At 48.4% G+C, this 24,231-nt stretch overlaps 1 protein-coding gene across 1 annotated transcript in view; it reads right to left on the reverse strand.

Annotated features, from left to right (window-relative positions):
- Window positions 1-23,954, reverse strand: part of PLEKHA2 (pleckstrin homology domain containing A2) — a 56,376-nt gene extending 32,422 nt beyond the window's left edge. The window contains exons 1-2 of the mRNA XM_054720035.1: window positions 23,819-23,954; window positions 12,342-12,505 (exon numbers count right to left, since the gene is read on the reverse strand). Coding sequence (XP_054576010.1) covers window positions 12,342-12,482 — 141 coding nt within the window. The 5' untranslated portion in view covers window positions 12,483-12,505; window positions 23,819-23,954. The remainder of the gene's footprint in view (window positions 1-12,341; window positions 12,506-23,818) is intronic.
- Between the last annotated feature and the right edge of the window lie 277 nt (window positions 23,955-24,231).

Here is a 24,231-nt window from a genome sequence, read left to right on the forward strand (position 1 = left end):
CCCAGGGCCCTATCTTGAATTATGAGCGATGAAGTAGGTTTGGGGGGAACCATTCGGACACTAACCCAAGCGTTAATGACAGATAGGAGCCGATCAGATTTCAACTACTTCATCCTCTCCACCCTCCACAGTTGCTCCACCCTCAGTCCTGTGCTCCAGAGAGAAAGAGACAGCAGTTCTCCAGGCCCAGTGACCCTGGGGGTGTCCTCACTCCCTTCACCCACAGCCCACCCACCGTCTGCGGGAAGGCTCACGTGTACCTCCTCTCTACCAGGAGAAGCCAGGAAAGCATGACCAAACGTCTGCAAAAGCAGTTCCCCCCGACTGCCCTCGCCTCCCAGAGGGAAATGAGTGACAGGAGAAAACAGCCCCAGGATCACAGGCTGGATCCAGAGCGACAGCTCAGTGTCCACTCCAATTACTGGACCTGGGAGATTAGTGGTGACAGCGCGCGGCCAGTGCGGCAGCCCCTGCTTGCTCAGGGAAGGTTGTGCCAACATGCCGGGTTGTGAGGGCCGCAGCAGCCAGATGTCAGGGTAGGCCCAGCAGGAAACAGCACCTGGGGAAGGGCAGGGTGTCCGGGGACCAGCAAGCTGCCCCTCCCGCCCACAGCCCCGTCGTCTGCTCTAGGGAAACGGCATCTTCTTGAAGCCTGCTCCGCTGACCACGGCCTGCCCTGGCCTCACCTCTCACTGAGTTCACGTGCACCAACCCTTCTCCAACTTTGCTGCACACCGGAACCTCTGGGGGAGCTTGTTTGAAAAGGCCCAGGCTCCAGCCTCACCCGAAAAACACTGGATCACAATCAAGCAGAATGTGGGCAGAACATGCAGTTTTTGAATGCTCCCAAGTGATCCCTTAATACGCCCAAGTTTGAGAACAGCTAGTCTACATGACATAATCTCGTCCCGAATTCTGTATTGGAGCATGTTTTTCTGTGAGTTTTGTCTCTTCTGACTAGATTTCAAGCACAGTGAGGACATAAGTACAATCTTATTCCTCTACACAGCTGACTCGTCGATTTTTTTTTTTTAAATATTTGTATTTTTTATTGTTTTTTAAATATATTGTATTGATTTTTTACAGAGAGGAAGGGAGAGGGATAGAGAGTCGGAAACATTTATGAGAGAGAAACATCGATCAGCTGCCTCCTGTACACCTCCCACAGTCCGCAGGCCAACGCTCTATCCACTGAGCCAAACCGGTTAGGGCGACTCGTCGATTTTTAAATAAAAATGCTATCTGTATAGTGGTTTAGTTCCCAAACCAGTCTACCAACGCCCGCTGCCCTCATGGAGGACTGGAAGACGATGCTGCTTCTACTGCCATGGGCACACAATGTTTCTTTGGGAAGATTCGCTCATGTTTAGAACTTGGGTGTCACGTGACTTTGCCGTTCCCATGACCTGGAGCCGGTCTCTTGTGGGACAGGAATTGAGTAGAGGGAGATATGAAGGGCTGAGTCCCAACTAAAAAGGGGTCAAGGACTTGGGAAGAGGAGGCGAGGAATGGGCCAGGAAGAGGGGCAGGAAGCATCTAAGATGAGAGCACCTGAGCAGATGAGGAGTGGAGACAGAGGCTGGAGGGAGGGCTGCTATGTGAGTCACCTGGGGAGATTTTTAAACAAACTAACATTCAAGCTTCATGCCCAGGGTTTTAACTGGTCTGGGGTAGGGCCCGGGCACCTGCACGTTTTTAAATGTCCCAGGGATTCGTGCAGACAACAGTTGGTCCTGCTGGCTCTGCACTGCAGACACCGCAGTAGGTGAGAGGAAGGGCCACGCCCAGCCACAGCCCACAGAGTGGCTCTGGCTGCAGCAGCAGCAGTAAACAGAGACATGGAAGAGCAGGGCAGGGCAGTGAGCAGGAAGAGAGAAGAAATTCCAGCTGTGTGCACAGCTGGCAGCAACTGTGTCAGGAGCAACCTGTACACCTCTGAGACTTATACATTTCCTGGAACAATGTAGGGCACAAGGCAGGTTCCTGTTAAATGATGGCTTTATGAAGACACTGCTGTCATCTTGCTTTTTGCTCAAATGATGTCACCAAGGACCTCAAAGGAACTCCCACTCCCCATGAGTGGAAAGCATAGGGTTGTTTCTTTTCCATCATTGAGCAAGGAGCTGAAGGGCCCACACCTCCCATGACATACCTCCCAGGGTAAGCCTTTTTTCTAGACGCAACATTATTTCTTGCTGAAATAGAAAAATTGTCCCTTCTTCTAGTGAAAGTAACAAGAAGCACAGAAATGACCAGAAGATCTAACTAGGGCTCTAACAAGAAGCACAAAAATGACCAGAAGATCTAACTAGGGCTCTAACAAGAAGCACAAAAATGACCAGAAGATCTAACATACATCCACAGAATGTCAGCACTAGAAGGTTCTGTTGATGCCTCATCATTCACCACGTGAGACTTCCTCAAGGAGCAGAGAGAAGACAGAGCTCATTGCTCCCCACACCAATCCGCTTGCTGCTTTGACAATGCACAGCTTGAGAAAGGAAGAAAAGGACAGATTTATATTTAGAGTATATTATGCACCAGGCCTGCTGCTAGGTACTTTTGCACGTTGTCACTTAATCCCAACAATCCCATTTTACCGATGAGGAAACTAAGGATTGAGCGGGTGAAGCAACTTGCCCAAGGTGACAGAGGTCCTGAGGAGTCAGGCCAGTGATGGAACTCAACCCTTCCTGACTCTCAAATCCCATGCCCTTTCCTTTCTACCATGCCACCTCCCATGAGACAATCCTTCAAATGTACAAGGACCTGCTCATTATCTAAGAGTTGATTATCAATGAAAGGTAAATACAAGAGCAGGACCAGCAGGGTTACACCAAAAGAGGCTCTGTAGAGTTGCCCAAGCTGGGCAGGGCAGGAACTAGTCAAACTGGCTCTTGGGTGCCAAACTCCAAAAGACTAGGAATTCAGAATGTGGAAAGGGGGAAGGAGAGTTGCCTGTACCCTCTTCCCATCTCTTCTATCTCTCCGGGTTCCTAGCAGACAGCAAGGAACACAGCAGGCAGTCAACACTAGCTTGTTAGTCAACTAGTGGGAAAAGGGGGAAGAGAATACATGCGGAAACCCCACAGCTGAGGCATGAGCCAGCATGACTGCCCATGGGCTGAAACCACAACTCAAACCACCAAAAGATGAGGCCAGACACTGACTCTCAGAAAAGGACTTGCCCAAGAAGAGCAGCATCATGGGAATGGAGGGGAGAGCACAATTCCCTCTGCCCCACATTCCACAGTCCTCGCCAAAGGAAACTAAGCAAGCTGTCCCCAGGCATTAAGTGAGCCGGGTAGTGGCTTCACCGGCCACATCTCCCCTCTACCCTGTAGCTCCATTTCCTGATACTAATTGGAAGAAAGGTGACATGTCCGTGGCTACTCTCTCCATTCTCCGGTTCAAAAGATGTATTTAATATTTCTCTTCAAGGAAAGTCAATTCTTTGTCATAAACTGTTGTGCTGGTGTAATGCTCCCATTCTATCATCCGGACGTCTCTTTCTTGTTGACATGCACCCAGTACTGGCTCCAGCCAGGATGGACTTCGTGATGTGCAAGTCTCTCAGCCACTATATTCCTAGCTCTTTTATTTCCTCTTCCAATCCTGGTGACAGTGACTTAAAGACATGGCATTCTTGTATATAAATAGATACATAAAATATTTTTAAATAGATGTATAAAAAGATATAGTAAAAACAAATGCAGAAGGTTACAATCTAAAGCAAAATGTAACAAATAACCATAGATGAATTTTAAGAAAACTTAGAATAGTCATCACCGTTGTTTTGCATTAATAAAACCTCTGCTAACTTTCATAGCGTCTATCTCTTTAGCTGCTTGGACTCCAATACTAAGTAGAGCTAACTATTAACGTGATTGCCCAAAAGTGCTTTTTAGTTTATACTTCCTTTTAATTTAGTTTGTGCTTTTTTTTACTTTAGACAAAGTACACCTTGTTATAAAGACAGAATTATTTTGCCCTGGCCAGTGGGGCTCAGTTGGTTGGACATCATCCCATGCACCAAAAGGTTGCTGGTTTGATTCCTGGTCAGGGCACATGCTCAGGTTATGAGCTGGATCCCCTATAGGGAGTGAGTAGAAAGCAGCCAATTGATGTGTTTGCTGTTTTCATGTTCACATCAATGTTTCTCTCTCCCTTTCCTTTCCTCTCTCTATAAAAGTCAAAAAAAAATTTAAATGACAAGAATTATTTTAAAAATAAGATTACCATAGAAAACATATAAAACAAAATTACACATACAGTATTTTATGTTAACTCTCAAAAAGTCTACACATAATTTTAATTCTTAAAATGTTAATTTAATAATAATTCACCCTGAGCAGATTTGCATTTATTTATTTATTTTAATTCGCATTTTAGTCAAAGTACAGATCTGTCGCTTGAAATCTTCTTTTGGGATTATTTTTTTCTGAAAGGAATTCTGCGTTTTTACTCTAACAAAATAATAGACAAAAGCATGCCAGAAATTCTACTTAACCCTTGAAATCATGTGTCACTTAGATAGCTAATATACCAATTACACAAAATCCATAACACTTTGCCTTACATGATATTCCTCTACTATCCCCTCCTTTTTTGATTTAAATGTTAGGAGGCTTTTGAAAATTTTATAATGTAGTCTTGATGGCTTTTAAATTTTAATTTTTTGCACTATAATACTACTGTTTTAGGTTCATTACATGGTGCACAATTTTATCATGAGATGAAGTACCAATAAAAATTTTAGTTAACACTTTAGGAACACCTTTTTGTCCAGTACAATTAATTTTTCTAGAATATTCGCTTGTTTCAACTAGCCAATTTAAATTTGCCTGAAAACTTGATTACTATTTTACTGTCAAATTTATTACTCTAACAACAATCTTATTTTACTCTGTAAATATTGGTGGAAAGGATTATTTGCCTTCTTGAGTAGGTCCTGAGCATTCCTGGTGGTAGGCTGGATTTAGATATCGTAAACCCACTTCCCCACACCATGGGTACAAGACAACTTAAACAATTCTTGTAAGGAAAAATATCCTGTAAGTAAATTACATCTAGAAAATTAATACTTTAGAAAATTAATTGTAAGGCTAAAAGCAAGACACCCATGAAAAACACACAAGGTGACAAAACAAGCCAGAGGAAAATCATTTGGGCAAAAAATGAAATAGGATCCCAAGTCAAATTTATAGAAAAGATTCCTTTATTAACTTTTGGTCGAGAATATGTTTGTATATTTTCAGAAAACAACTCCGAGACCATGTGGATTCCAGCAACAGAGAGGAATCGACAGGACTACTCCAGCCATGAAGACAGAAGAGAAGCAATCTAGAGACGGAAGATGCTGATGTGGCCTTCCCATACTAGCAGTTAGCAGCTGTGCATCACTGCAGGTTGCCCAGGACCAAACCAGAGAGAGTCGGACCTGCATTACCACCATTTGTCCACCATCCAGAACTGTAATGTCAGTGCTGACATGTACACATAAGGAACTGTTGGACATTGAAATTGGGTCTCAAAAGAACTGCTGGCCCAGAAAGAAACTCACTACAGACTGATTCATTTCCTGTCACCATAACCATTATTGCTTGTCTCATTTTCGGTTCTTATAAGTGTATTTCTAACTCATCTAGGGGAAATAATGAACAACATAGATGGATGAACAAGAACAGACCCAGAAATAAGGAGGCATGGATCAGACTGTCGGGCCTCAGAGGGAGGGTAGGGGAGGGTGAGGGTAAAGAGGAGAGATCAACCAAAGGACTTGTGTGCAAGCATGTGAGCCTAACCAGTGGTTAAGGACAACAGCGGGGTGGGGGCATGTGTGGGGAGGGGTGTGGGATGGGAATGGGGGGATGAGGACAAATATGTGATACCTTAATTAATAAAGAAATTTAAAAAAAAACACTTTGCCCACACACTTGTTGAAGATCTGAGAGTTAGCACAATGCTTATATATGCAGAGAGTATCTGTGGACAGACACACATGAAAGGGGTAATACTGCCTCTGGCCAGAGGAACTAGTACCTGGGGAACAGGAGTGGGAGGAAGGAAGCTGTCACTGTGTCAGCGTTGCCACATTTCAGATTTGGTGCCATGTGCATCGATTGGCCAGTTTTTAAAGAACGTTATCTCACTGGCTCTTGGCATTTTGACAGGGTGAAGCATATTAGACAAAAATCTTTTAAATGTTGTTGGATTTCAGCCAAATTTTGCTCAAGAAGGTTTCTGATATAGAAAACCTTGTGCAATTTTAAAAATGCACACACACTATTTTTGCCTAGCCTTTAGGACAAAAACTATTGTCCATTATACATTACGTATTAATATAATTTCCTACCGCTCCTCCATATGCTTTCTACTAGAATGCAGCCAAATATTCACCTTTTTGTCAACACAGCTAAAGCTCTTTGCCCCTTTCAATGGAAAGAATTGCTTTCAGCTTTATAAAATAAAATAAAATAAAATAAAATAAAATGTTTTATTGAGGCCCCACAGATATCAGGAGAAATGCAGAGATGCAATCTTTTTGGATATTACAGGTATTTTGTCCCAAAATTCACATCATGGCCTTTGAAAAGTAAAAGCATCTGAGCATTTTTTGGTCAAAGAGAGAAAAAACATTTTACAGAGTAAATTTGACAAGAACAACAACCTAGTGCAATACTGTTTTCAGGCTCCTGTTTCTCCTTTGTTCAGGGCTGTATAATTTAGTCTTGCAATTACTTAGCCAAGCGGGCATTAGACTTTGGAACGTAAGCGTTGCTGTGCAACTAAAACATGCTTAGTTACTCTGTAGGTCATGGTAATAAAGGAGAGACGCCTGATTAAGGGAGGTCATCCCCTCTGGCAGGACAGGGACCGACATTAAATTAAAATACAAGTGCTGTTGCCATCATATCATAGAAATGCTTTAAGGAAAATCCAGCTGTTTGTTTCTATTCAAGAATCATTTGCGTGCCTGATATTGTCAGCATATTGATTTTTAAATGCATTCGCCAAATCAGCGGCCATAATCAATAATATTGAAACTTTCCATTTATAGGGGTCCTTTTTAGCTAATGGGTTTCATCCTAGATCAGCTTGGTGTCATCAGTGCCTGTATTAAAAAACCCTGATTCCTTGCCTTACGACATCAAAACTAAATTCCGGCCGGCGTCCAAGGATATACATGGACCACACAGGCTGCCCCCTAACATGCATGACTCCTCCCCGGAGCAGACACTGTCGCTGGCCTCCTGTTTCCATGTTCTGCTGTGCTTACAATGGCCGGCACCTGCAGCTCTACTTCGGAAGGCTGCCGTTGGGCCATGGGAGCCGTTCGCCCACATCTGTAGAGCCAGAACCAGTGACGGTCCAGAGGGGCATACCGGGGCATACGGAAGCTCAGTGCTCTTGGGACAACCCTTAGGCCTCACTATCAGCCCTCCTGCAGCACTAGCCGAAGGCCTCCCTACCCTCTGCGGACTTCTCCTGAGCTCACGCCTTCGTCTGGCTTCCTCCCCTTCCGTGTCCTGCTCCCAGCACACTTGACAGTCTCAGTCTGTCTCCTTAATAAAGAACCTGCCACAAACCCTCGTCTAGGGAACCGGACCTTAAACACCCTCGGACCAGGCGGGCTCACCCTCCCTCCTTGGTGCTGCCTCTGCCCCATACAGCTGAGAACACCCTCCTCTACCCCTCCCTCCAGGGTGCATAACCACCAAATTGTAAGTGCAAACACCCCAAAACCGGTGAAGTGCTCTACGAATGTGAGTCGCTTGTAGCCATCACTTTCCGATTTGGATTTAGAGCTACCCTTCCATACAGGGATGCCCTGCAGCTCTCCCTGCCACATTTTCACTCAGTCATCTAGCTCCCCAGCTACAGAGCAAGCTCCATGAAGGCGAAGACTCTGTCCTGTTCACTGCTGAAGCCTCGGCATTGGATGGTGTCTGGCACGCAGGGCACGTGTAGCAACTACGTGCTAAATTGGTGTTGCTGAACTCAAGGATCTTACTCTATTCTCAGCCCACCAGGACATAAAGGGCCAAAAGCCATGTTAAGGACCATATTGAGTGCCCTGGGCCCAGGGAGGATAAATGACTTGCGTAAGTACAAAGTAGCTTAGTGGCTGAGCCAGGATTTGATCCTTGATCTCTTACCTCCCAGCCCTGAAAACGGTCCATCTAAGACTCCACCTCCAGGTCCTCCTCTTTCCCAGATGGGCAGCAGAAAACACTGCAACCCCCTTCTCCTTCAACCAAAATACTGGCATCTGGGCGCTTCAACTTCGTGATATGCTATCTATATATATATATAAAAAAGCTAATATGCAAAGTGTCCCCTTGGGAGTTCGACCAGGAGACCGGGAGTTCCATCACTCCCTATGACCTGCGCTGACCACCAGGGGATGGCGCAGAACAAAGGAAGGCCCTGATTGGCCCTGATTGCCGGCCAGGCCTAGGAACCCTACCTGTGCACGAATTTCGTGCACTGGGCCTCTAGTCCTATTATAAAAATGGACTCAGATTTTCCGCACTTTAGTTTTATGTATATTGTCTTCACCTCCCCAACTGAACCTGACGCTTCTCTGTGGCAAATACCTCACTGAGCTCCCGTCCACCTCGTCTACAGGACCTTTCCCAGGCTGAGCACAAACATCAGCAGGAGGAAGGAAGCAGACAAGGGTGAAGAGTGCAGACACTCGAGTCAGACAGACCTGGCTCCAACTCCGGCTGTGCACCTACCACCTGTGCCACCTTCAGCAAAGTCCCCAGACTTTCCTGCACCCTGCAGAATACTGTCAGAGTGTCGATCGTCCCTGAGTCCCAGGATTCTTGTGAGGACTTGATGACATGATACATGCAATGCATGTAACCACTCAGTAAGACTCAGTAAGTATGACCTTCAGTGAGTAATAATAGTAGTAACAGTGGTAGTAAAAACTGGCTCCATAAACACCACGTGGCTTAAACAGGCAAAGATCAGAGACCGGGGTTCGGAAAAACCCCCACTTATTAATGTCTATTAAATAACTAAGATATTATATCAGGTGTCTCCTTTTCCCTATACAAGTAAGATGTTCAGTGACCGAAGGGCGTTCCCAATGTCTCTCTTCACAGGGACAGAACAAAACCCTCCAGTTTGCTCTTGGGACCAGCTCCAGTCCCTCTTCTCCTGACTCCCGACACTCTAGAGAACTTCCACTTGGTGTAGGCCCTGTCCCAACCACAGGAGAATGGTGAGGGGCACTCTGCATTTCATAAAGGCCTCCCTCTGACCTCCTCTTTCCCTGGCCCTCTTTAGTTCATTCATCCACTCATTCAATGAGCACACATTCATCAAATGCTGGACACTGTAGCCCTGACTGGTTTGGCTCAGTGAATAGAGCGTCGGCCTGCAGACTCAAGGGTCCCAGGTTCAATTCCGGTCAAGGGCATGTACCTTGGTTGCGGGCACATTCCTGGTAGGGGGGTGTGCAGGAGGCAGCTGATTGATGTTTCTCTCTCATTGATGTTTCTAACTCTCTCTCTCTCGCTCTCCTTTCCTCTCTGTAAAAATCAATAAAAAATATTTAATTAAAAAAAATGCTGGACACTGTGGATCAAAAGCTAAGCCAGATGAGCCCCCTGCCATCTAGGAGCTCCCAGCCCCGAGAGTCCTCTGGCTTCTATCTCTTAATCAGAGACTACTTTTGAAAGCTCTCCTTCCTCCCAGGCAAGAGTAAGATGACTGCCTCACTATCAGCACTGACAGCAGGGGAACTGGAGTCAGACTGCCAGGGTTAGAATCCTGGCCCTGCCTCTTTCTTATTATGTAACCATGGGCAAATCTCTTCCCCTCTCTGCCTCACCCACCTCCCCTTAAGAATGGGGACAGTAATACCTACCAATTAGACTCTTGTCAGAACGAAATGAAAACCCAGTGAAGTCTTTAGAACAGTGCTTGGCACATCGTAGTAACTATTCACTAACCCTATTCTTCAACTCACAAAAATATCCACTCTCCAGTCTAGAATGGCTGTTTGGCCATTAACACAACAAAGAGCTAAGCCAACAACTAAAGAAGTAAAATGTTCTGAAATATTGCTGTGTCACAGCGAGACTCTCCTTTTTTAGGCATGTGCCAAGCCAGCTGAAATTTCTGCCTCCAGGGAAAATGTAAAGAATCTCCAACAGGGGCTTTTATGTGGTAACTCAAGCTCAAAGAAGGCTCTAGCACAAAGAGCATCCTGAGAGCTCCGTTGGCAGGGAAGCACAGGAGGCTGCCCTGGGCAGGGTGCGACCTGCACAGAGGCTGACCTCAGACACCCCAGGAAGCAGCCCAAGGCCCAGCATCCAAGGTTACTGCAGGTTCTGGAACCAAGGAACAGTCAAACCAGAAGGCAGGAAAGAGCAAGAGAAATCTTGACAACCGGTAACATTTGAGATTGGAAATGGTGACACTGTGGTCTTGGGTAACATGTCACTGACAGCAAGACTCAGTCTGTGAGCCCTAGCCAATTTGGCTCAGTGGATAGAGCATCGGCCTGCGGACTGAAGGGTCCCAGGTTCCATTCCGGTCAAGGGCACATGCCTGGGTTGCAGGCTCGATCCCCAGTAGGGGGCGTGCAGGAGGCAGATCAATGATTCTCATTGTTGATGTTTCTGTCTCTCCCTTCCTCTCTGAAATCAATAAAAATATATATTTTTAAAAATAAGTAAATAAATAAATAAATAAAGGATTCAGTCTGGGGCCCAGAGTATGAAGGAGGGTCCAACTCTCAGGGGAGGTAGCTGGCAACAGCTAGGCAGAATTCCCCAAGCAAGTGAACTAGCATTAAGAACAGTCCTAGTAGTACTAAGCAGCTGAATCAGGATAGAAATACATTAGAGTTACCTGAGCTAACATGGCAGGTACATGGAAGAAGGTATGCAAAGGAAGAAAAAGGGGAAAGGAATGATCAGACTCGGAGACCGTAAGTCACTGGGCTCAACCCTGGCATGCCAGAAATCACATCTACTGGCCACAAGACTGGATTTTGAGTTCCTCCACCGGTGGGGAAGTGTCACCTAAGATGCTACTTCTTTCACAGTAGATCCGTTGACTTAGCTATGGGCACCTCTACAGAGCAAAAGCAGGGAAAATGATACAGCAGAGCCTGAAGGCAAACCCAAAAACAAAACATCGTAAGAGGCAAGCATTCCAGGCTACGTCAAGGACGTAAGCGTCCGTACGTAAGTTTTATTCTGCATGCTCAGCACTTTAAATAAGAGTAACCAACAGAAGGTTTATCAGGAATGTGGGGTGAAACAGGGGGCACAGTTCTATTTAGGATTAAGTCTTTCCTGGAGAGGGTGATTCCCGGCAGCTGATCTCTGAGTATGTTTTCTGTTATCCATAGTGTTTTCTCGCAGCCATCAAATTCAGAGGACAAATGCCAAAGGTCTCTAGAGGGCTAGTCCCCGGATAATGACCTAGGGACTCACAGGACTCTTTTCCCATTTCACGTCTGCAAGACCGAATCCATCCCCCAACCCTCAGACTTTCCTCCTTCCAAGTCTCTGAACCGGAGCCAAATCTCAGGCCCACACCCCTCCCCACTCCAACATGGCCATGTGATCTTGCCGTTCAAGGGCCACGCCAGTCTTTGGAGCCTCATTGCACCAAACGGCTCTAGGGCAGTGCGAAGGAAAGAGCCAAAGCACTCCGAGCACCAGAAAAAAGGCCTGAGATCCCACCTCAGGGCAAGAGCACCTTCTTCCCAGACCAGGGACGACTCCAGGGACGCCCAGGCATGGCAATAAAACGTAGGAGGCCCCTGCTGATTCCAATGTCTGAGACAGCTTTTTTCATCTCTAGTGCGAGGAAGCAAAACTGGGTGACTTCCAGGGTCACCCCCGACCCAGCACTGGGACTCCTGACTCGATGCAGGAGACCGGAGACGTCCAACTTTTGTCCAGCTTGGGAACCAGGTCACATTTCCTGCTGGGGAGGGCCCCAGACTGGAAGAGCAGGAGAGGCCACAGGGCCACAGCCCTAACCAGAGAGGTGAGAGGGAGCAACCCAGGCTTCAGAGCCTGGATCCAGCCTGGCTGGCCTCAGCCTGACTTTCTACGTATTACATTCCTGAGTGTGAGAAAAGACACCAGATCCCCTGGGTCAGGAGAGATGAGTTTTTTCTAGAGCTAAAATCGGGGATGATTTCCTGTATGTGCATGCATGTGTGTGGGGGGGAGGGTTCCCCTCCTTACTGACCTGCAGGTCGGTGCTGCTCATGAAGCCCTGAAGCTAGACCCATGTGCATTCCTCCCAGGCAGTGACAGGCAGCCGGCCACCCTTCTCCTTCCCCCGTAGCCTCTCACCTGGGGGTTGTCCATGTACCAGAGAAGGTAGTTGGCCTGGGTGTCCAGAATGAAGTACCTCCGCAGAAACTTGCCACTGTTCTCATTCTCCTCGATGTCCAGAAACCCACAGATTCGGTTCTGCCGATCCACATAAGGCATTCCTGGGCTCTGCTCACATCACCCTGCATGGCAGGAGGGAGGGAGGTGCTGGTTGAGAAGGAGGGTAAAGTGGGCCCTGCCTTGGGGCCTGCGCGAACCTCACTCTGGCTTGACTCAACCTCTGCGAGAAGCTGGACTGGCCATTTCTTGCATCAGCTTCTTTCCCCGGGGCACCAAATGATTTCCCCAGCCAGACCCTGGAAACCTTTTACCAATTCCATTCGTAAGCAGTCATCAAAACCCACTGACATGTATCACCTAACTCTCCTGAGGCTCTCTTACCAAGCGAGCAGCGTGTTAGGCAACTTTACCTGCATAGATACACGCCTAGACTTTGGGTCCAAGGCCGGGGTTCCCACTCCAGTTCTGGCCACTTACTGTGTGACCACAAACTATGTAATCTTGGTGCACCTCAGTTTCTGCATCTATAAAATGGGGATAATAACAGTACCTGCACCTCATATTTCAATTTTGGTGAAAATTAAGTGCTTGGTGCATATTAAGTTCTTCATAAACACTGGGTATTATTATTATTACCCTTCACAAAAGCCTTGGAAAGTAGGTTATAACCCAGTTTTATACATAAGGAAACTGCCTCAGGAAGGATTTAAGCTCCAGTTCAAATGCCTGGATAAGACTTTGCCAGGGGTTCAATCATAAACAGCAGCCCCTCCGGATCCATGAAGATACCAAAGAGCTAACCTGAGGGTTCCTGCGACGTCGTGGCAGGGCCACTGGACTCACTTCACTTTGCTGTGACCCAGGGGCCACTTGTAACTGATAGAAGGAGGGGTCGGAAGAGAGCCCCAACCCCTGCACGCTGTCGCTGACTCCAGAAGAGGGTCTCAGTGTCGTGGGACACCCCACACCCTCAGGCCGGACGGACTCCCCTCTCCTTGTGATTTCCTGCCGTCTCTCTGAAGAGCCACCGCAAAGGCCAGGAGCTCTGTTCTCCTCCCAAAGGAATGGGAACAACTTCCCACGAGCACCCAACCTGATGCACAGGGCCCCACAGGGATTAGAAAACGCCATTTAGACTTTCAAGGACAGACACCGCTCACCCCTGGTCCTGCTTGGCTGCAACAAGCAAAATCCACTGACACCCAAGGCCACCATGGCTTCTAGTCTACAACTAAGCAAAGTCGTAAGAAGGCCCGCCGAAGGCCATGCCCTGCACTGCAACGTTGATCAGCAGGCAAGCTACCGAGACGCCACACCTATAGTCTCCCAGGCCCAGGGAGCAGGTCCACGAGCAAGAAGACACATTCCTAGGAGAGCAGAGAATTCTAAGGGTGGTGGCTGGTAAGACAGTCTGTTCTCTCCCACCCCCACAAGGGGCCTGGCAGTGTCAAAAGGCTGCCTCAAGGAAAAAAGTGCCCCCCACACACACACACAAGGATACCAATGAACAGTGAATCCCTTGATTCTAGGTAAGATCGGGCCAGAACCCCAATGGGGACAGATGACTCAGTCAGAAAGGAGATCCCACGGCTACTTGCCAGGTAATGAAGGGGGACAAAAGAATAAAGCAGGCAGGGACACAGGGCAAAGGGCATAAGAGGAGAAATAACAGAGGAGGCGAGAAAGAATAAGAAGTGGAAAGAGGAGGATTAAAAAGATGGCAGCGGAGAAGGAAGAAGGGTGGGGCAGTGGCAGGGTGGGGTCGAGGGGAGAAACAGGCCTGCACTAAGGAGCATCAGGTCTGGCACAGGTACCTGCAGCCAGGGCCCTGCTTCTCCGTGCCTTCCCGAGCCAAGCTTCCTCCCAGCTCCCGTTCCACAGCTGAGCGAGCATGAGCACAGGAAAGGGAGAGACATGGAGACAAGCCAAGAGTTAGGAACCAACGCCATGGGAGGAACGTGAAGTCTTCTTGCAGACACTGGGTCAAAGACAGGAAGGCGAGAGGCCTGGCGGTGGCTGGGGAGGGAGCATGTCCCTGAGGGGGGATTCCGCTTCCCCCCTAGGAATAGGGAGAAACAGGCGTCCCCTGCAGAAAGGCTGGGCCAGCTCCCACTGAGCGTGCACAGCTGTCTGGTCAGGAGGCGGGAGCGCACCGATCCCTCAAGAAAACTAGGCAAGTCCCTCGAAGCAGCCACAGACAGCGTTCCCAGGGGTTTCAGGACTTGCCACTCCAGGGGCATTCCTGCGAGAAAGCGTAAAATTGCAATGGGATAACAAAGCCGACTGTCTCTGGGCCCAACTTCATGCACGGCACCCAACTTCAGGCTGGCTTTCAAACGCTCCCTTTTCAGCCGCCAGGATTAATCGGTGCCCGTCTTTTCCTCAAGTCAGCGGCTAGAGGAGGCACTCTTCCCACAGTCCTCCAACAGCCCCCTGTGGAGCAGGGGGCGCTTCCCATCTGCGTGGATCCCCGGAAGGGAGAAGACCAAGACCGGCAAGTACCGAAAGGAAAGGTAAAGAAAGGAAGCCTTCTGGTGACAACATCTCCTGACTGCGGTTCCAGCCCCAGGAAAAAAAAAGAAGAAGCCGCTCAGATGTCCTGAGAAGCCGCTGAGTCACAGAGCGCGTCGCGAGTGTGGGAGGTGGGGGAAGGATCAGCGGCAGGAGAACCAGCATCCCAGGGACACGGGGTGGTAACCAGCCGGCCCACACAGAAGTGACATGCTCAAAGCCAGACACGGAACACAAACCTGAGGTCCTACCCCCAGCCCTCTGCCGGCTCATCCAGACCCCATTTGTACCGTCCTTGTCACCACAGCTGCTAAGATTTGGTACAGAGAGCCTGCTGCCCCCTCCCTGCCTGTCACCATCACCTTCCCAAGTCTCTGCTGTTGCTCCTCGTTTTCCCAGAGGGGTCCCTCTACTACAATTCACTCTGCCACCCCAGGTTCAGCCCGAACAACTGGGCAGTGAAGGGAGAAAGGGAAGAGCTGGCAGCTGGTACTATAGTATGCACACCCACATACTGTCACCCCAAAATTCCCCGACCAAGACCAAGACAAAGCTTTGAAATGTTCTTCCTCACTCACAACTTTCCTCCAGTTATATTGTTTTAGCCGGTTTTCTGACTCTCTAAAACCACTTGCTACCTTAAATTTCATTTTTCACTTCAGTTCCCCGGTGTAAAAAATATTTGGGTAGAGGGTGGCATTGGGTAGTGGGACCCAGGAGTTGCCCCAATCCCAGCATGCCCTAGGCCCCAGATACTGACATTGACTTTCTCCCCATCTCCTGGGGCAACATGCCAAGTGTTCTCCTTGCTGGCGTGGAGCACCAGATACCCCTCCCTCAGCCTAGCCTCTCTTCACCTGAGCTCTAACACCACAAAGAAACCACCCAGCAAGTAGCTTCTTAGCCCTCACAATACATGGAAGACAAAGAGAACAGACATCTGTGCAGGAACGGACCTTGGTCCACCCCACTCAGCGCCCTCCCTGTCCTTCCAAAGCATGCCAAACCTCCCTAGCGTTTTCCGTGCTTAGTGCAGAGACCACAATACAACCATGTCGTCATGTCAAAGAGATCACTCTAGCCAGCTATTTTCACTTCTGCATGCTTTTTCATGCCACTGTCTACATAATCGGCCTTTTTAAAAATTTAAACTGTATCATAAACATGTTCCATGTTGCTACCTAGTCTTTGTAATCGTTGTTTTTAATGGTTGCATAATATCACTGGGCTGTATTTACTATAATTTACTTAACCATTTCTCTGTGATTCCACAGATTACATTCAATTTTTCAGTTAGATTACATTCAATAAATGGTGCTGAAATTCCTATTTTCATGCTTTGTTTCTTCTTTTACAACGAAACAACATAAAATTCCATGCAACAATATGACTAATTCATAGCTTATGATTTTTTTACAATTCTTGAGACCATTTCCTGCTTCATCTTCCTTCGTGGACTTTGTGAAATGCGAATCAAACTGCTATGTGCCCGCAATCAATACCAATCAATCTCTTTCTGTCTCTGTCTCTGCCTCTGTCTCTCTCTCACACACACACGTACCCCAAACCAAACCAAAACATGGCCTCGCATAATGCAGATAACTAAATAATGTATTTTAAAGAAAAGTAAATTAGAAAAAAAGGAAAGTTTTCTATGATCCAGATTTTTTCAGTATATACGTTCCTAGGTATGTACTGCAAATGAAAATATATTAAATATTTAATTTATAGTGACAATGAAACTTTGGAGGAAAAAAAAAGTGAATTTGCATGAAGTTACCCATTGATCAGCAGCAGAAAATGGGTTAAATGTCAATTAAACCAAGATTTCTGGCCAACATGTGCTAGCTGAGCCGACAAAGCTCATGAAGAAAAAGAGTCAATGGCTGCAATGGCTGCCTACCTTACAGAGATCAGGGGCATTGGGAGGTTTCTCTTTCCAAAATATCCCCTCAATTGCCCATTTCAATGCCTCCGTTTCATCACTGGAGGAGATTCAAGCCAAGAATAAAATTGTCTCCTAGGAACTGAGGTAATTGGCATCTTTATCAGGCTCCTAATATGTAAGTGATATCTGGAACCAAGACCCTAAGAAATAGAACATACCCCGATGGAAGAGAGAGACAACAGAAGGAGTGAAAGAGGAAAGAGAAGGCTGCTGCTTGAAACAAACGTTACCTACTGGAAAAATTCCCCTAAGATCCTTATACACCGGGGACAGGAGTCGGAACCTTTCTGGAAGCAGTCTGGCAATATATAACAAGAGAGCTAAAAATGTTCACAGCTGTTGACCCAGTAAATCTACTTCTAGGATTCCATCCAACGAAATGAACAAAGATGCAAATAAAGATTAAAATAAAAAGATAGCAACTGCAATAGATTTTGTAATAACAAAAAGTTGGAAATGCTCTGAATGTCTCCAATGATTAAGGAAAAATTAAATTATGAGACATTCACATAAGGAAATGTTGCACAATCGTTTAAAAAACTGTTTTTAAGTCATTTCTAATGAATTAGGGAGAGCCATATCCTGATAAGATTTTTGAAGATATAATGTGATTTATAGTATGATCTCAACCCTCTAAATATTATTTTTTGTATTCCTATATTTGGATAGAAAAAGACATACAGACACCAAGATATCAGCAGTTAGTATCTATGGCTTATGGGTGAATTTTATTTACTTCTATGTATTTTCCGTATTTCCCCAATTTTCTACAGGGAATGTGTGTTATTTTATTTAGTAGGAAGGAACACTATTTAACTCCACACAAACCCTCTTCCCCAGCATAGATGTTTTGAAGCGGACAACACATTTCTCCATTCTCCAGAGTCCATAAACAAGTAAAACCTTGCCTCCATTTGAGCTCTCTTGGGACTTTTAAAAGCAATATCCCACCCATCACAGCTGCCCAAGAGCCAGGTACCTACCTACTCAGAGAGCTTTGGCACCCTCCATTCTAGCTGCGTGTCTTACTTCCTATTTCAACATCCTCTCAGAGAGGCTCCTTCTTTCCCTGCAGGTTAGGTTCCTTACTCTCTGGTCTTCCTAAGAGGAGCCCCGGTCCTTGGAGCCGGCAAGGTTCATGCCCAAGTCCATGCCTCTAGACCTCTATTGCTACAGCACCCGAGCCACACAAGACCAGCACTCCCGCGAAAGAGAAGGGAACCTAACAAGGACCCCCAGTGGAATTTTCCTTCTTGAGACTTGGGAGAGAGGGGTGACATTTTGTAAATAAATGGCTAGATAAAGAGATGGGTGAACAGATTTTTTTTTAAAGAAAAGTATCGAGCTACTAAGTCATGCAAGCAATGGTTTGCTGTATTGTACATCCTGATTTTTAAGACCAGTAATGTAGTTTGGAGAGAAGGGTAAGAATAAAGTGAGGGAGAGGGCTCTGCCTGGCCATTCTGACACTGTTGAGGCGTATAAAAATATGAGAAAGGGATAACAGAGATAAAGTCTTAAATGGCATTGCCCCATTATGATATAATCTAACTGCAGTTTTAAAAAAGTTCAAAAAATTTTTTTAATTTATTTGTTTTTTAAATTTGGAGATTTTTTCTTTCATGTTCCTCGGTGTTGGCAGGACAGGGAATTTCAGCAATTTTAGTCCAGAAAACAGTCAGGAAGGCGGTTTTTGCCACGCAGTGGGGCATGCAGTAAGTACATCCCCTGTCGTATTGCCCGCTGATGGTGGGAGAAAGAGGGTGGGAGCTCCAGCGTCGGTGAGCAACAGGGATACCAACAGGAAATTGCTAAATTTCTACAGGAGAAAGTTTATCGGGAAATGACATCAGAGGTCTCAGCGAGGACTGTAATGCAGCAGACAGGAACTGGGGTGTGGAGGTTAAGAGCGGGCACTCAGCTACTGCTGGGAGGTGCGGGGCCATGTGAGCAGAGCGCTCACCTAGGTTAAACTGCAGCACCCATGGGCGTGTATTGTGGAACCTCAACAATGCCAAGGGCCCAGTAAAAACCACAGAACAACAGCGAAACCCAGGCTTAGCTATTTCAGAACACATCCCTGAGAATGGGCCAAAGACGATAACTTGGGAAATGTGGGAGCATCTATCTCCTCCTGTTACAATCTCGCTGCATTTTGAAAATGTCATCAGAGCGAACTCCAAACAGTCTAAGGCAGGAGAGCAATGTGAGAGAGAAGGGAATGTACTGGGAACATGTTCCCAGCGGAAGTTCAGGGTGAGGAATGCAAACATCTACAGGAATGGGGAAGTTAAGCAAAGAAGCTCCCCGACACAGACAGCAGCTCGATCCCCACTCGACCCAAGAACTTTGAATGGAGGGCAAGAGACACGCAAGAAACTTTTAAGGGAAAAACCGTGGGGGACATGGCAGGAGTAACTGACCACTGAGGCCACTGCAAGAAAGATGCTAAAAACAACAAAATATTTTAAACACTCATGACCTCTCTTAACAGCGACCTCATCTATGTTCAGAGAAAATGTGTGGTTGCTGGAGCCAGCAGGAAACCAAGGCCTGCCACGGCTCAAGGCTCCAGAGAGCACCTCCACCAGAGGTCACCATGTAGGCGAGCGGCCAGCCACATCGGTTTTCTAAATAGCCTGTAAAGCCCTAGCCGGGTTTCTCAGTGGTTAGAGCACCGGCATACACACGGAAGGGTCCCGGGTATGATTCCGATCAAGGGTACATGCCAGGTTGCCAGCTCAATCCCCAGGAGGGGGCGTGCAGGAGGCAGCCGATCAATGATTCTCATCATTGACATTTCTATCTCTTTCTCCTCCCTCTCCTTTCCCCTCTGAAATCAATAAAAATATTCTTTAAAATAAAGAGCCTGTAAAAACGGAGATCTCCAACCTGCAGAATGGTCCCAAGTCCCCCACTTAGAAGACTCCATGAATTCGGTTTCACGGTAGGCCTTCCTAGCCATAACCACCCAGGAGTCCCAGAGTTACAATCTTCACTTAAAGCTGGACAGTGTGAGCCACTACAATGTGGGCCGTAGGAAAATGAAAAGCAAACATGGTTGTTTCTCCTCTCTACCTGCCTTTGGAAAGTGCCAGAGGAGAGGGTAAGTGCATCTGCCTAAAGTCATGTATGTATAGCTCACAACCCTGAGTGTAGGGAGGGGCTGGGTGTGACAAGGAGGATGTGCAGGTGACGGATCAGCATGAGTGGGTTTGATGAAACTCTTGCAAGAAGGTGAGGGTGAAAGAGGGTGTGCTGATTTCAGTTACCCATTGATGTGGTAGAGTGAAGTGAGAGAGGGTGCGTTTTACAGTCAGGCTCTGATGAGCTTTCTGGGCCTATTTCCTCGTTTGCAAAACGGAGAGCACCACTGTGCCTATTTCAAAGGTTGCTTGTGGGGAATCAAATGAAATAAATAATGTGTGAAAAGCGCTGACCAGGACGTCTGGTAAAGTTGTTGTTAGGATGTCTGTAATGTGAGGAGTGCCTAACAAGTAGTCTATGATTACCATGACTCCCGCAAAGCTGCCCAATGCAGGGCCGGGGCTGCAGGGCCACCTCTACCCCTCGAATATCAACAGGCAAATATCAACGGAAAGGCCATGACACTGGTATCCCACACAAAGAAAGGCGTACATGTTCCTTCCTCTGGCCTCTACTCCGAGAACCATCTTTTACCTCTCTAAAATTCTCCAAGAGGTTAGAAGAAAAAAAACCCAAGAGATCCAAAGACTCCATCTTGGCCAGCTTTCCCTGAAAGTTAACAGAACCCAGCTGAGCCTATCGGGCTCCAGGGAAGGGGCGCTGGAGCTGCCTCCTGCTCCGCCCAAAGGAGGATCACAATAGCAGAGAGCCACTCTGCAAGGGGATGGCCAAATATGAGTCCTAGCTGATAGCACAGCAAGTACTAGCCTTTGCACTTCAACTGCAGTGTTTCCCAGGAGCTGATGGACAAGCAGACTTGGCTTCCCACCCTCTTTATCTCAGCTGGCCGACCTCTATGGGCAGAAAAGCACGCCACAGGCCCAAAGCTGAAAGCCTTTTGCCCAGTGTCAGTGTCAGGAGCCCCTGCACTAGCAGAGCTGGGACCTCCATGGTGAGAGAGCTCAATCCAGTCTTTAATCCTCTGCAAGTCACTGTAATCGCTAGAGGTCAGGGCAGAGAAGGGGCTTCCAGAAAGAAGGTAAGTTATAAAGCCCAAAAGATTGGCTGTGCTTAACGGACAGCAGGGGCCAGAGGAGGGGGAGAACCGAGTAGCACAAGATTTGGAATAAAGGTCAATTACAAGTCCCACTGCACTATGCACAGGCCCCCTCAGAACGGGAAGGAAGGGACCCCATCCCTCCCACCTCTCCGCTGCCCTATCTCCCCTCCCTGTCCCATTCCCAGGCTTAATGATGGACTTATATTGGGCAGGGTTAGGATTCTTCTCTCCCCATAGGCTGTCAAACCATAATATTTGCTCTGCTTCCTTCCCCTCCAAAGCCTAACAGATTAGATTGCCGGAGTCCCATCCAGCTCACTGAGACAGATGGAAAACTGAAAGTAAGGCAGCCCAAACTGCTCATGGTGGGAAGAGACAGAGCAACCCAATGTTCCGGCACCCAGATCCTCTTTTCCAAGCTCGAGGACTAGGTCAGCCAGAATAAATAGCGCCCCAGTAGTTTCAGTGAGTCAGAAAATATTTACTGCACTGTGGCCCTCAGCAAGATCTAATTTGAGGCACTCCAGCCTTTTCACAGGGGCATCGCCCAACGGTCCACCTGCCCCGGGAAGAAGACAGGAGCTCAATGAAGGGCCCACTGGACGTGCACAGAAAAAGACCCTGCTCCTGCCGCTTGGATCTTCCTAGAGCGCCAGCACCTCCACAACACCCTGCAAGCCTCCGGGGGGCTGCTCGGGAGGATCCGGCAATTAGGGCTGACGCATCTCCCTTCCCACTTTTGCAGGATGTCTCCAGAGGTGGGCACCAACCAAAGCCTGCCTGTCTTCAGGGTTTATTTTAAACTTGGTGAAATACTGAGCTAAATATGGCTCAACTTACTATGATGACATGATGGGATTTGTAGGCCCTACTTCCTTATACAGAAGGCAGAAGAAAACACCAACAAAGGAAAAGAAGGTTTTGCAAACTCTCCACCAAGGAGAGTAGGTGGTTTCCAAGTCAATATCTAAGTGATTACCCGTCTCTGAAGTGAGCAAGGCTCCCATCATCAGCCAACTAGAACTCCAGAAGGTGTGTCACACTTTTATAAAAAGTTAAGTGTAAAGGCAACATCCAGAGTAAACCAGCTCGATGGGACTGAATTTCCACAGACTGGAAGCACGGCCACACTGCTCTTTTTCCTTCCGTTTGGGCAGATGCAAATACCCCATGTGCTTGCAGCCATTCATTCATTCATTCATTCATCCAACAAACATTTACTCAGCACCTAGCCGATGTCATACCCTGGGCTGGCCACAGAGTCTAGACGGCAAGCTAGACTTTCACTATGACAGGCGTCACCTGCCTTCAAGTGAAGGAGGTTAATCTCTGAAATGATGACAGCGCTTTTTAAAAGCCTCCTCTGGTTTCTCAAAGCATGCTGCATCTCTATCTGAGCACACAGCTTTGTGTTCTAGGAATCTGTTTAGCTTCCTAGACTGGAAGCTCCCTAAAAGCCAGAGGCCGCTTTTTGTTCGTCACTGCCTTTCATGTCCTTGTTATCCAATATACATCAACCGAGTCCAAGTAAAATAGAAAACAAACATTTCTATTCTTTCAACCTCTTCGGCTTTTACTCTTTCTGAAGGCTTTGCCACCAAATAAAGAAAAAATGATGAAGCTTCAGAAAGGAGACTGACTTAGTCAGATATATTAAGAACTAACACGAGTACAATTCTGGAACTTCAGCCACCACTCACTGGGCTGAGGTGCCTCCAAGAGCCACAGCTGGCGTCCTGGTAGAAGGCGCTCCCCCACCCTCTTCTCTGCTGTTTACCCTCCTCAGAAAGCCCCATTTGGAGTCCGAAAGAAAGAAAGGAGGAGGGGCGGGAGGAATTAAAAGGGGAAGACACAGCTTGAACCCACACTCACCAAGAAGGGAGGAAACTTTAAGCCCAAAGGCTGGGGAGGTGGGGGGCTGGGCTGGGCTGGGCTGGGCTGGGCTGGCCTGGGGGAGGAGAAGTGCAAGACTCAAGTGGAGGACATGCCTGGACACTTTTCCTTCCTACAAGGCCTCTTTTTTTTTTTTTTAATTTGATGAAATAACAGTCCAGAACTGGAGAGCTGCAGCAGAAAAGGGAAGCGAGTAAGGTGAGGAAGAAGTTGGAGAGAGAGAGAGAGAGAGAGAGAGAGAGAGAGAGAGAGAGAGAGATCCCCTCAAAGCGCTTTCCCAACCTGGCACCGAATCTGCATTTGAGGACAGTTTTCCTCCAAGTCACCCCGTAGCCTGGAGTTCCCAAAGGCCGGGGCCCGGGCTGCACCCAGGGGAAAGGAGGGGATCTCCCCACGGAAGCACACTAGGCCTGCCCTGTAATAAGGTGACAGGGAAAGAGAGAGACGAGTCTCCACGGCCCAATCCGTGCCCAAGGGACTTGCCTGGACGGTCTCTGCTCTCCTGCCCTACCCGCAGCTCGGGCAGCAGTTGCGGGTCCGCTGCCCCAGCGCCAGAACCCGCAACGAAGTTCCGCCGCTGCAAACGTGAGAAAATGCAGCTCAGCAGAACGCCCGCCCCCGCCCTCCTCGCGGCCCCACCCCCGCAGCCCGACCCCTGACGGCGGCGACCTCGGCCACCCCGGACGCTCCAGGGGACGGGAGGAGGGGCTGCCTCCAGGCGCTCCCGGGGCTGGGAGAGGCGACCGGGGCTGCGGCGACCTCCCCCTTGGCCGACGGCCACGGGGCCGGCGCGCCCCCGGCTCCCCCAGCCCGCGCCGGCCCCCCGCGCGCCCCTCGGCGCCTCTCCGCTCCCGGCCCGCGGAGCGCCCCACTTACCCCGCCGCGCAGGGGCCGGGCTCGGGCAGGGTGCGTGGGTTACATCGGGGTGCGACGCGCCCCTCCGGGCCCGCGGGGCCGGCGCTCTCCGGGGATTTCTTTATCTCGCGGCCAAACTCCCGGTGCCTCTCGCTCCTCTCGCTCTTGTCCTCCCCCCCCCCACCCCGCCCCCTCCTTCTCTCTTGTCTCTCGGCTCTTTTTTCCGGGTTAATTACGTTTCGCATTAAAGCAAAACCCAGCCCCGGATGTGAGTACAATGCTCCGCCGAGCCCGCTGGGGGAGGAGAGGGGTGCCGGGGCGCCGCGGGGTGGGAGGGGGCGCGGCCGGGCGCGGCGGGCTGCGCGGAGGAGGCGGGGCGCGCGCCCAGGAGGCGGCCTGACCACCTCGCCGGCGTCTGCGGCCGCGCAGGTGGG

The sequence above is a fragment of the Eptesicus fuscus genome, chromosome 8 (assembly GCF_027574615.1).
Source record: "Eptesicus fuscus isolate TK198812 chromosome 8, DD_ASM_mEF_20220401, whole genome shotgun sequence".
NCBI classification, from domain to species: Eukaryota; Metazoa; Chordata; class Mammalia; order Chiroptera; family Vespertilionidae; genus Eptesicus; species Eptesicus fuscus.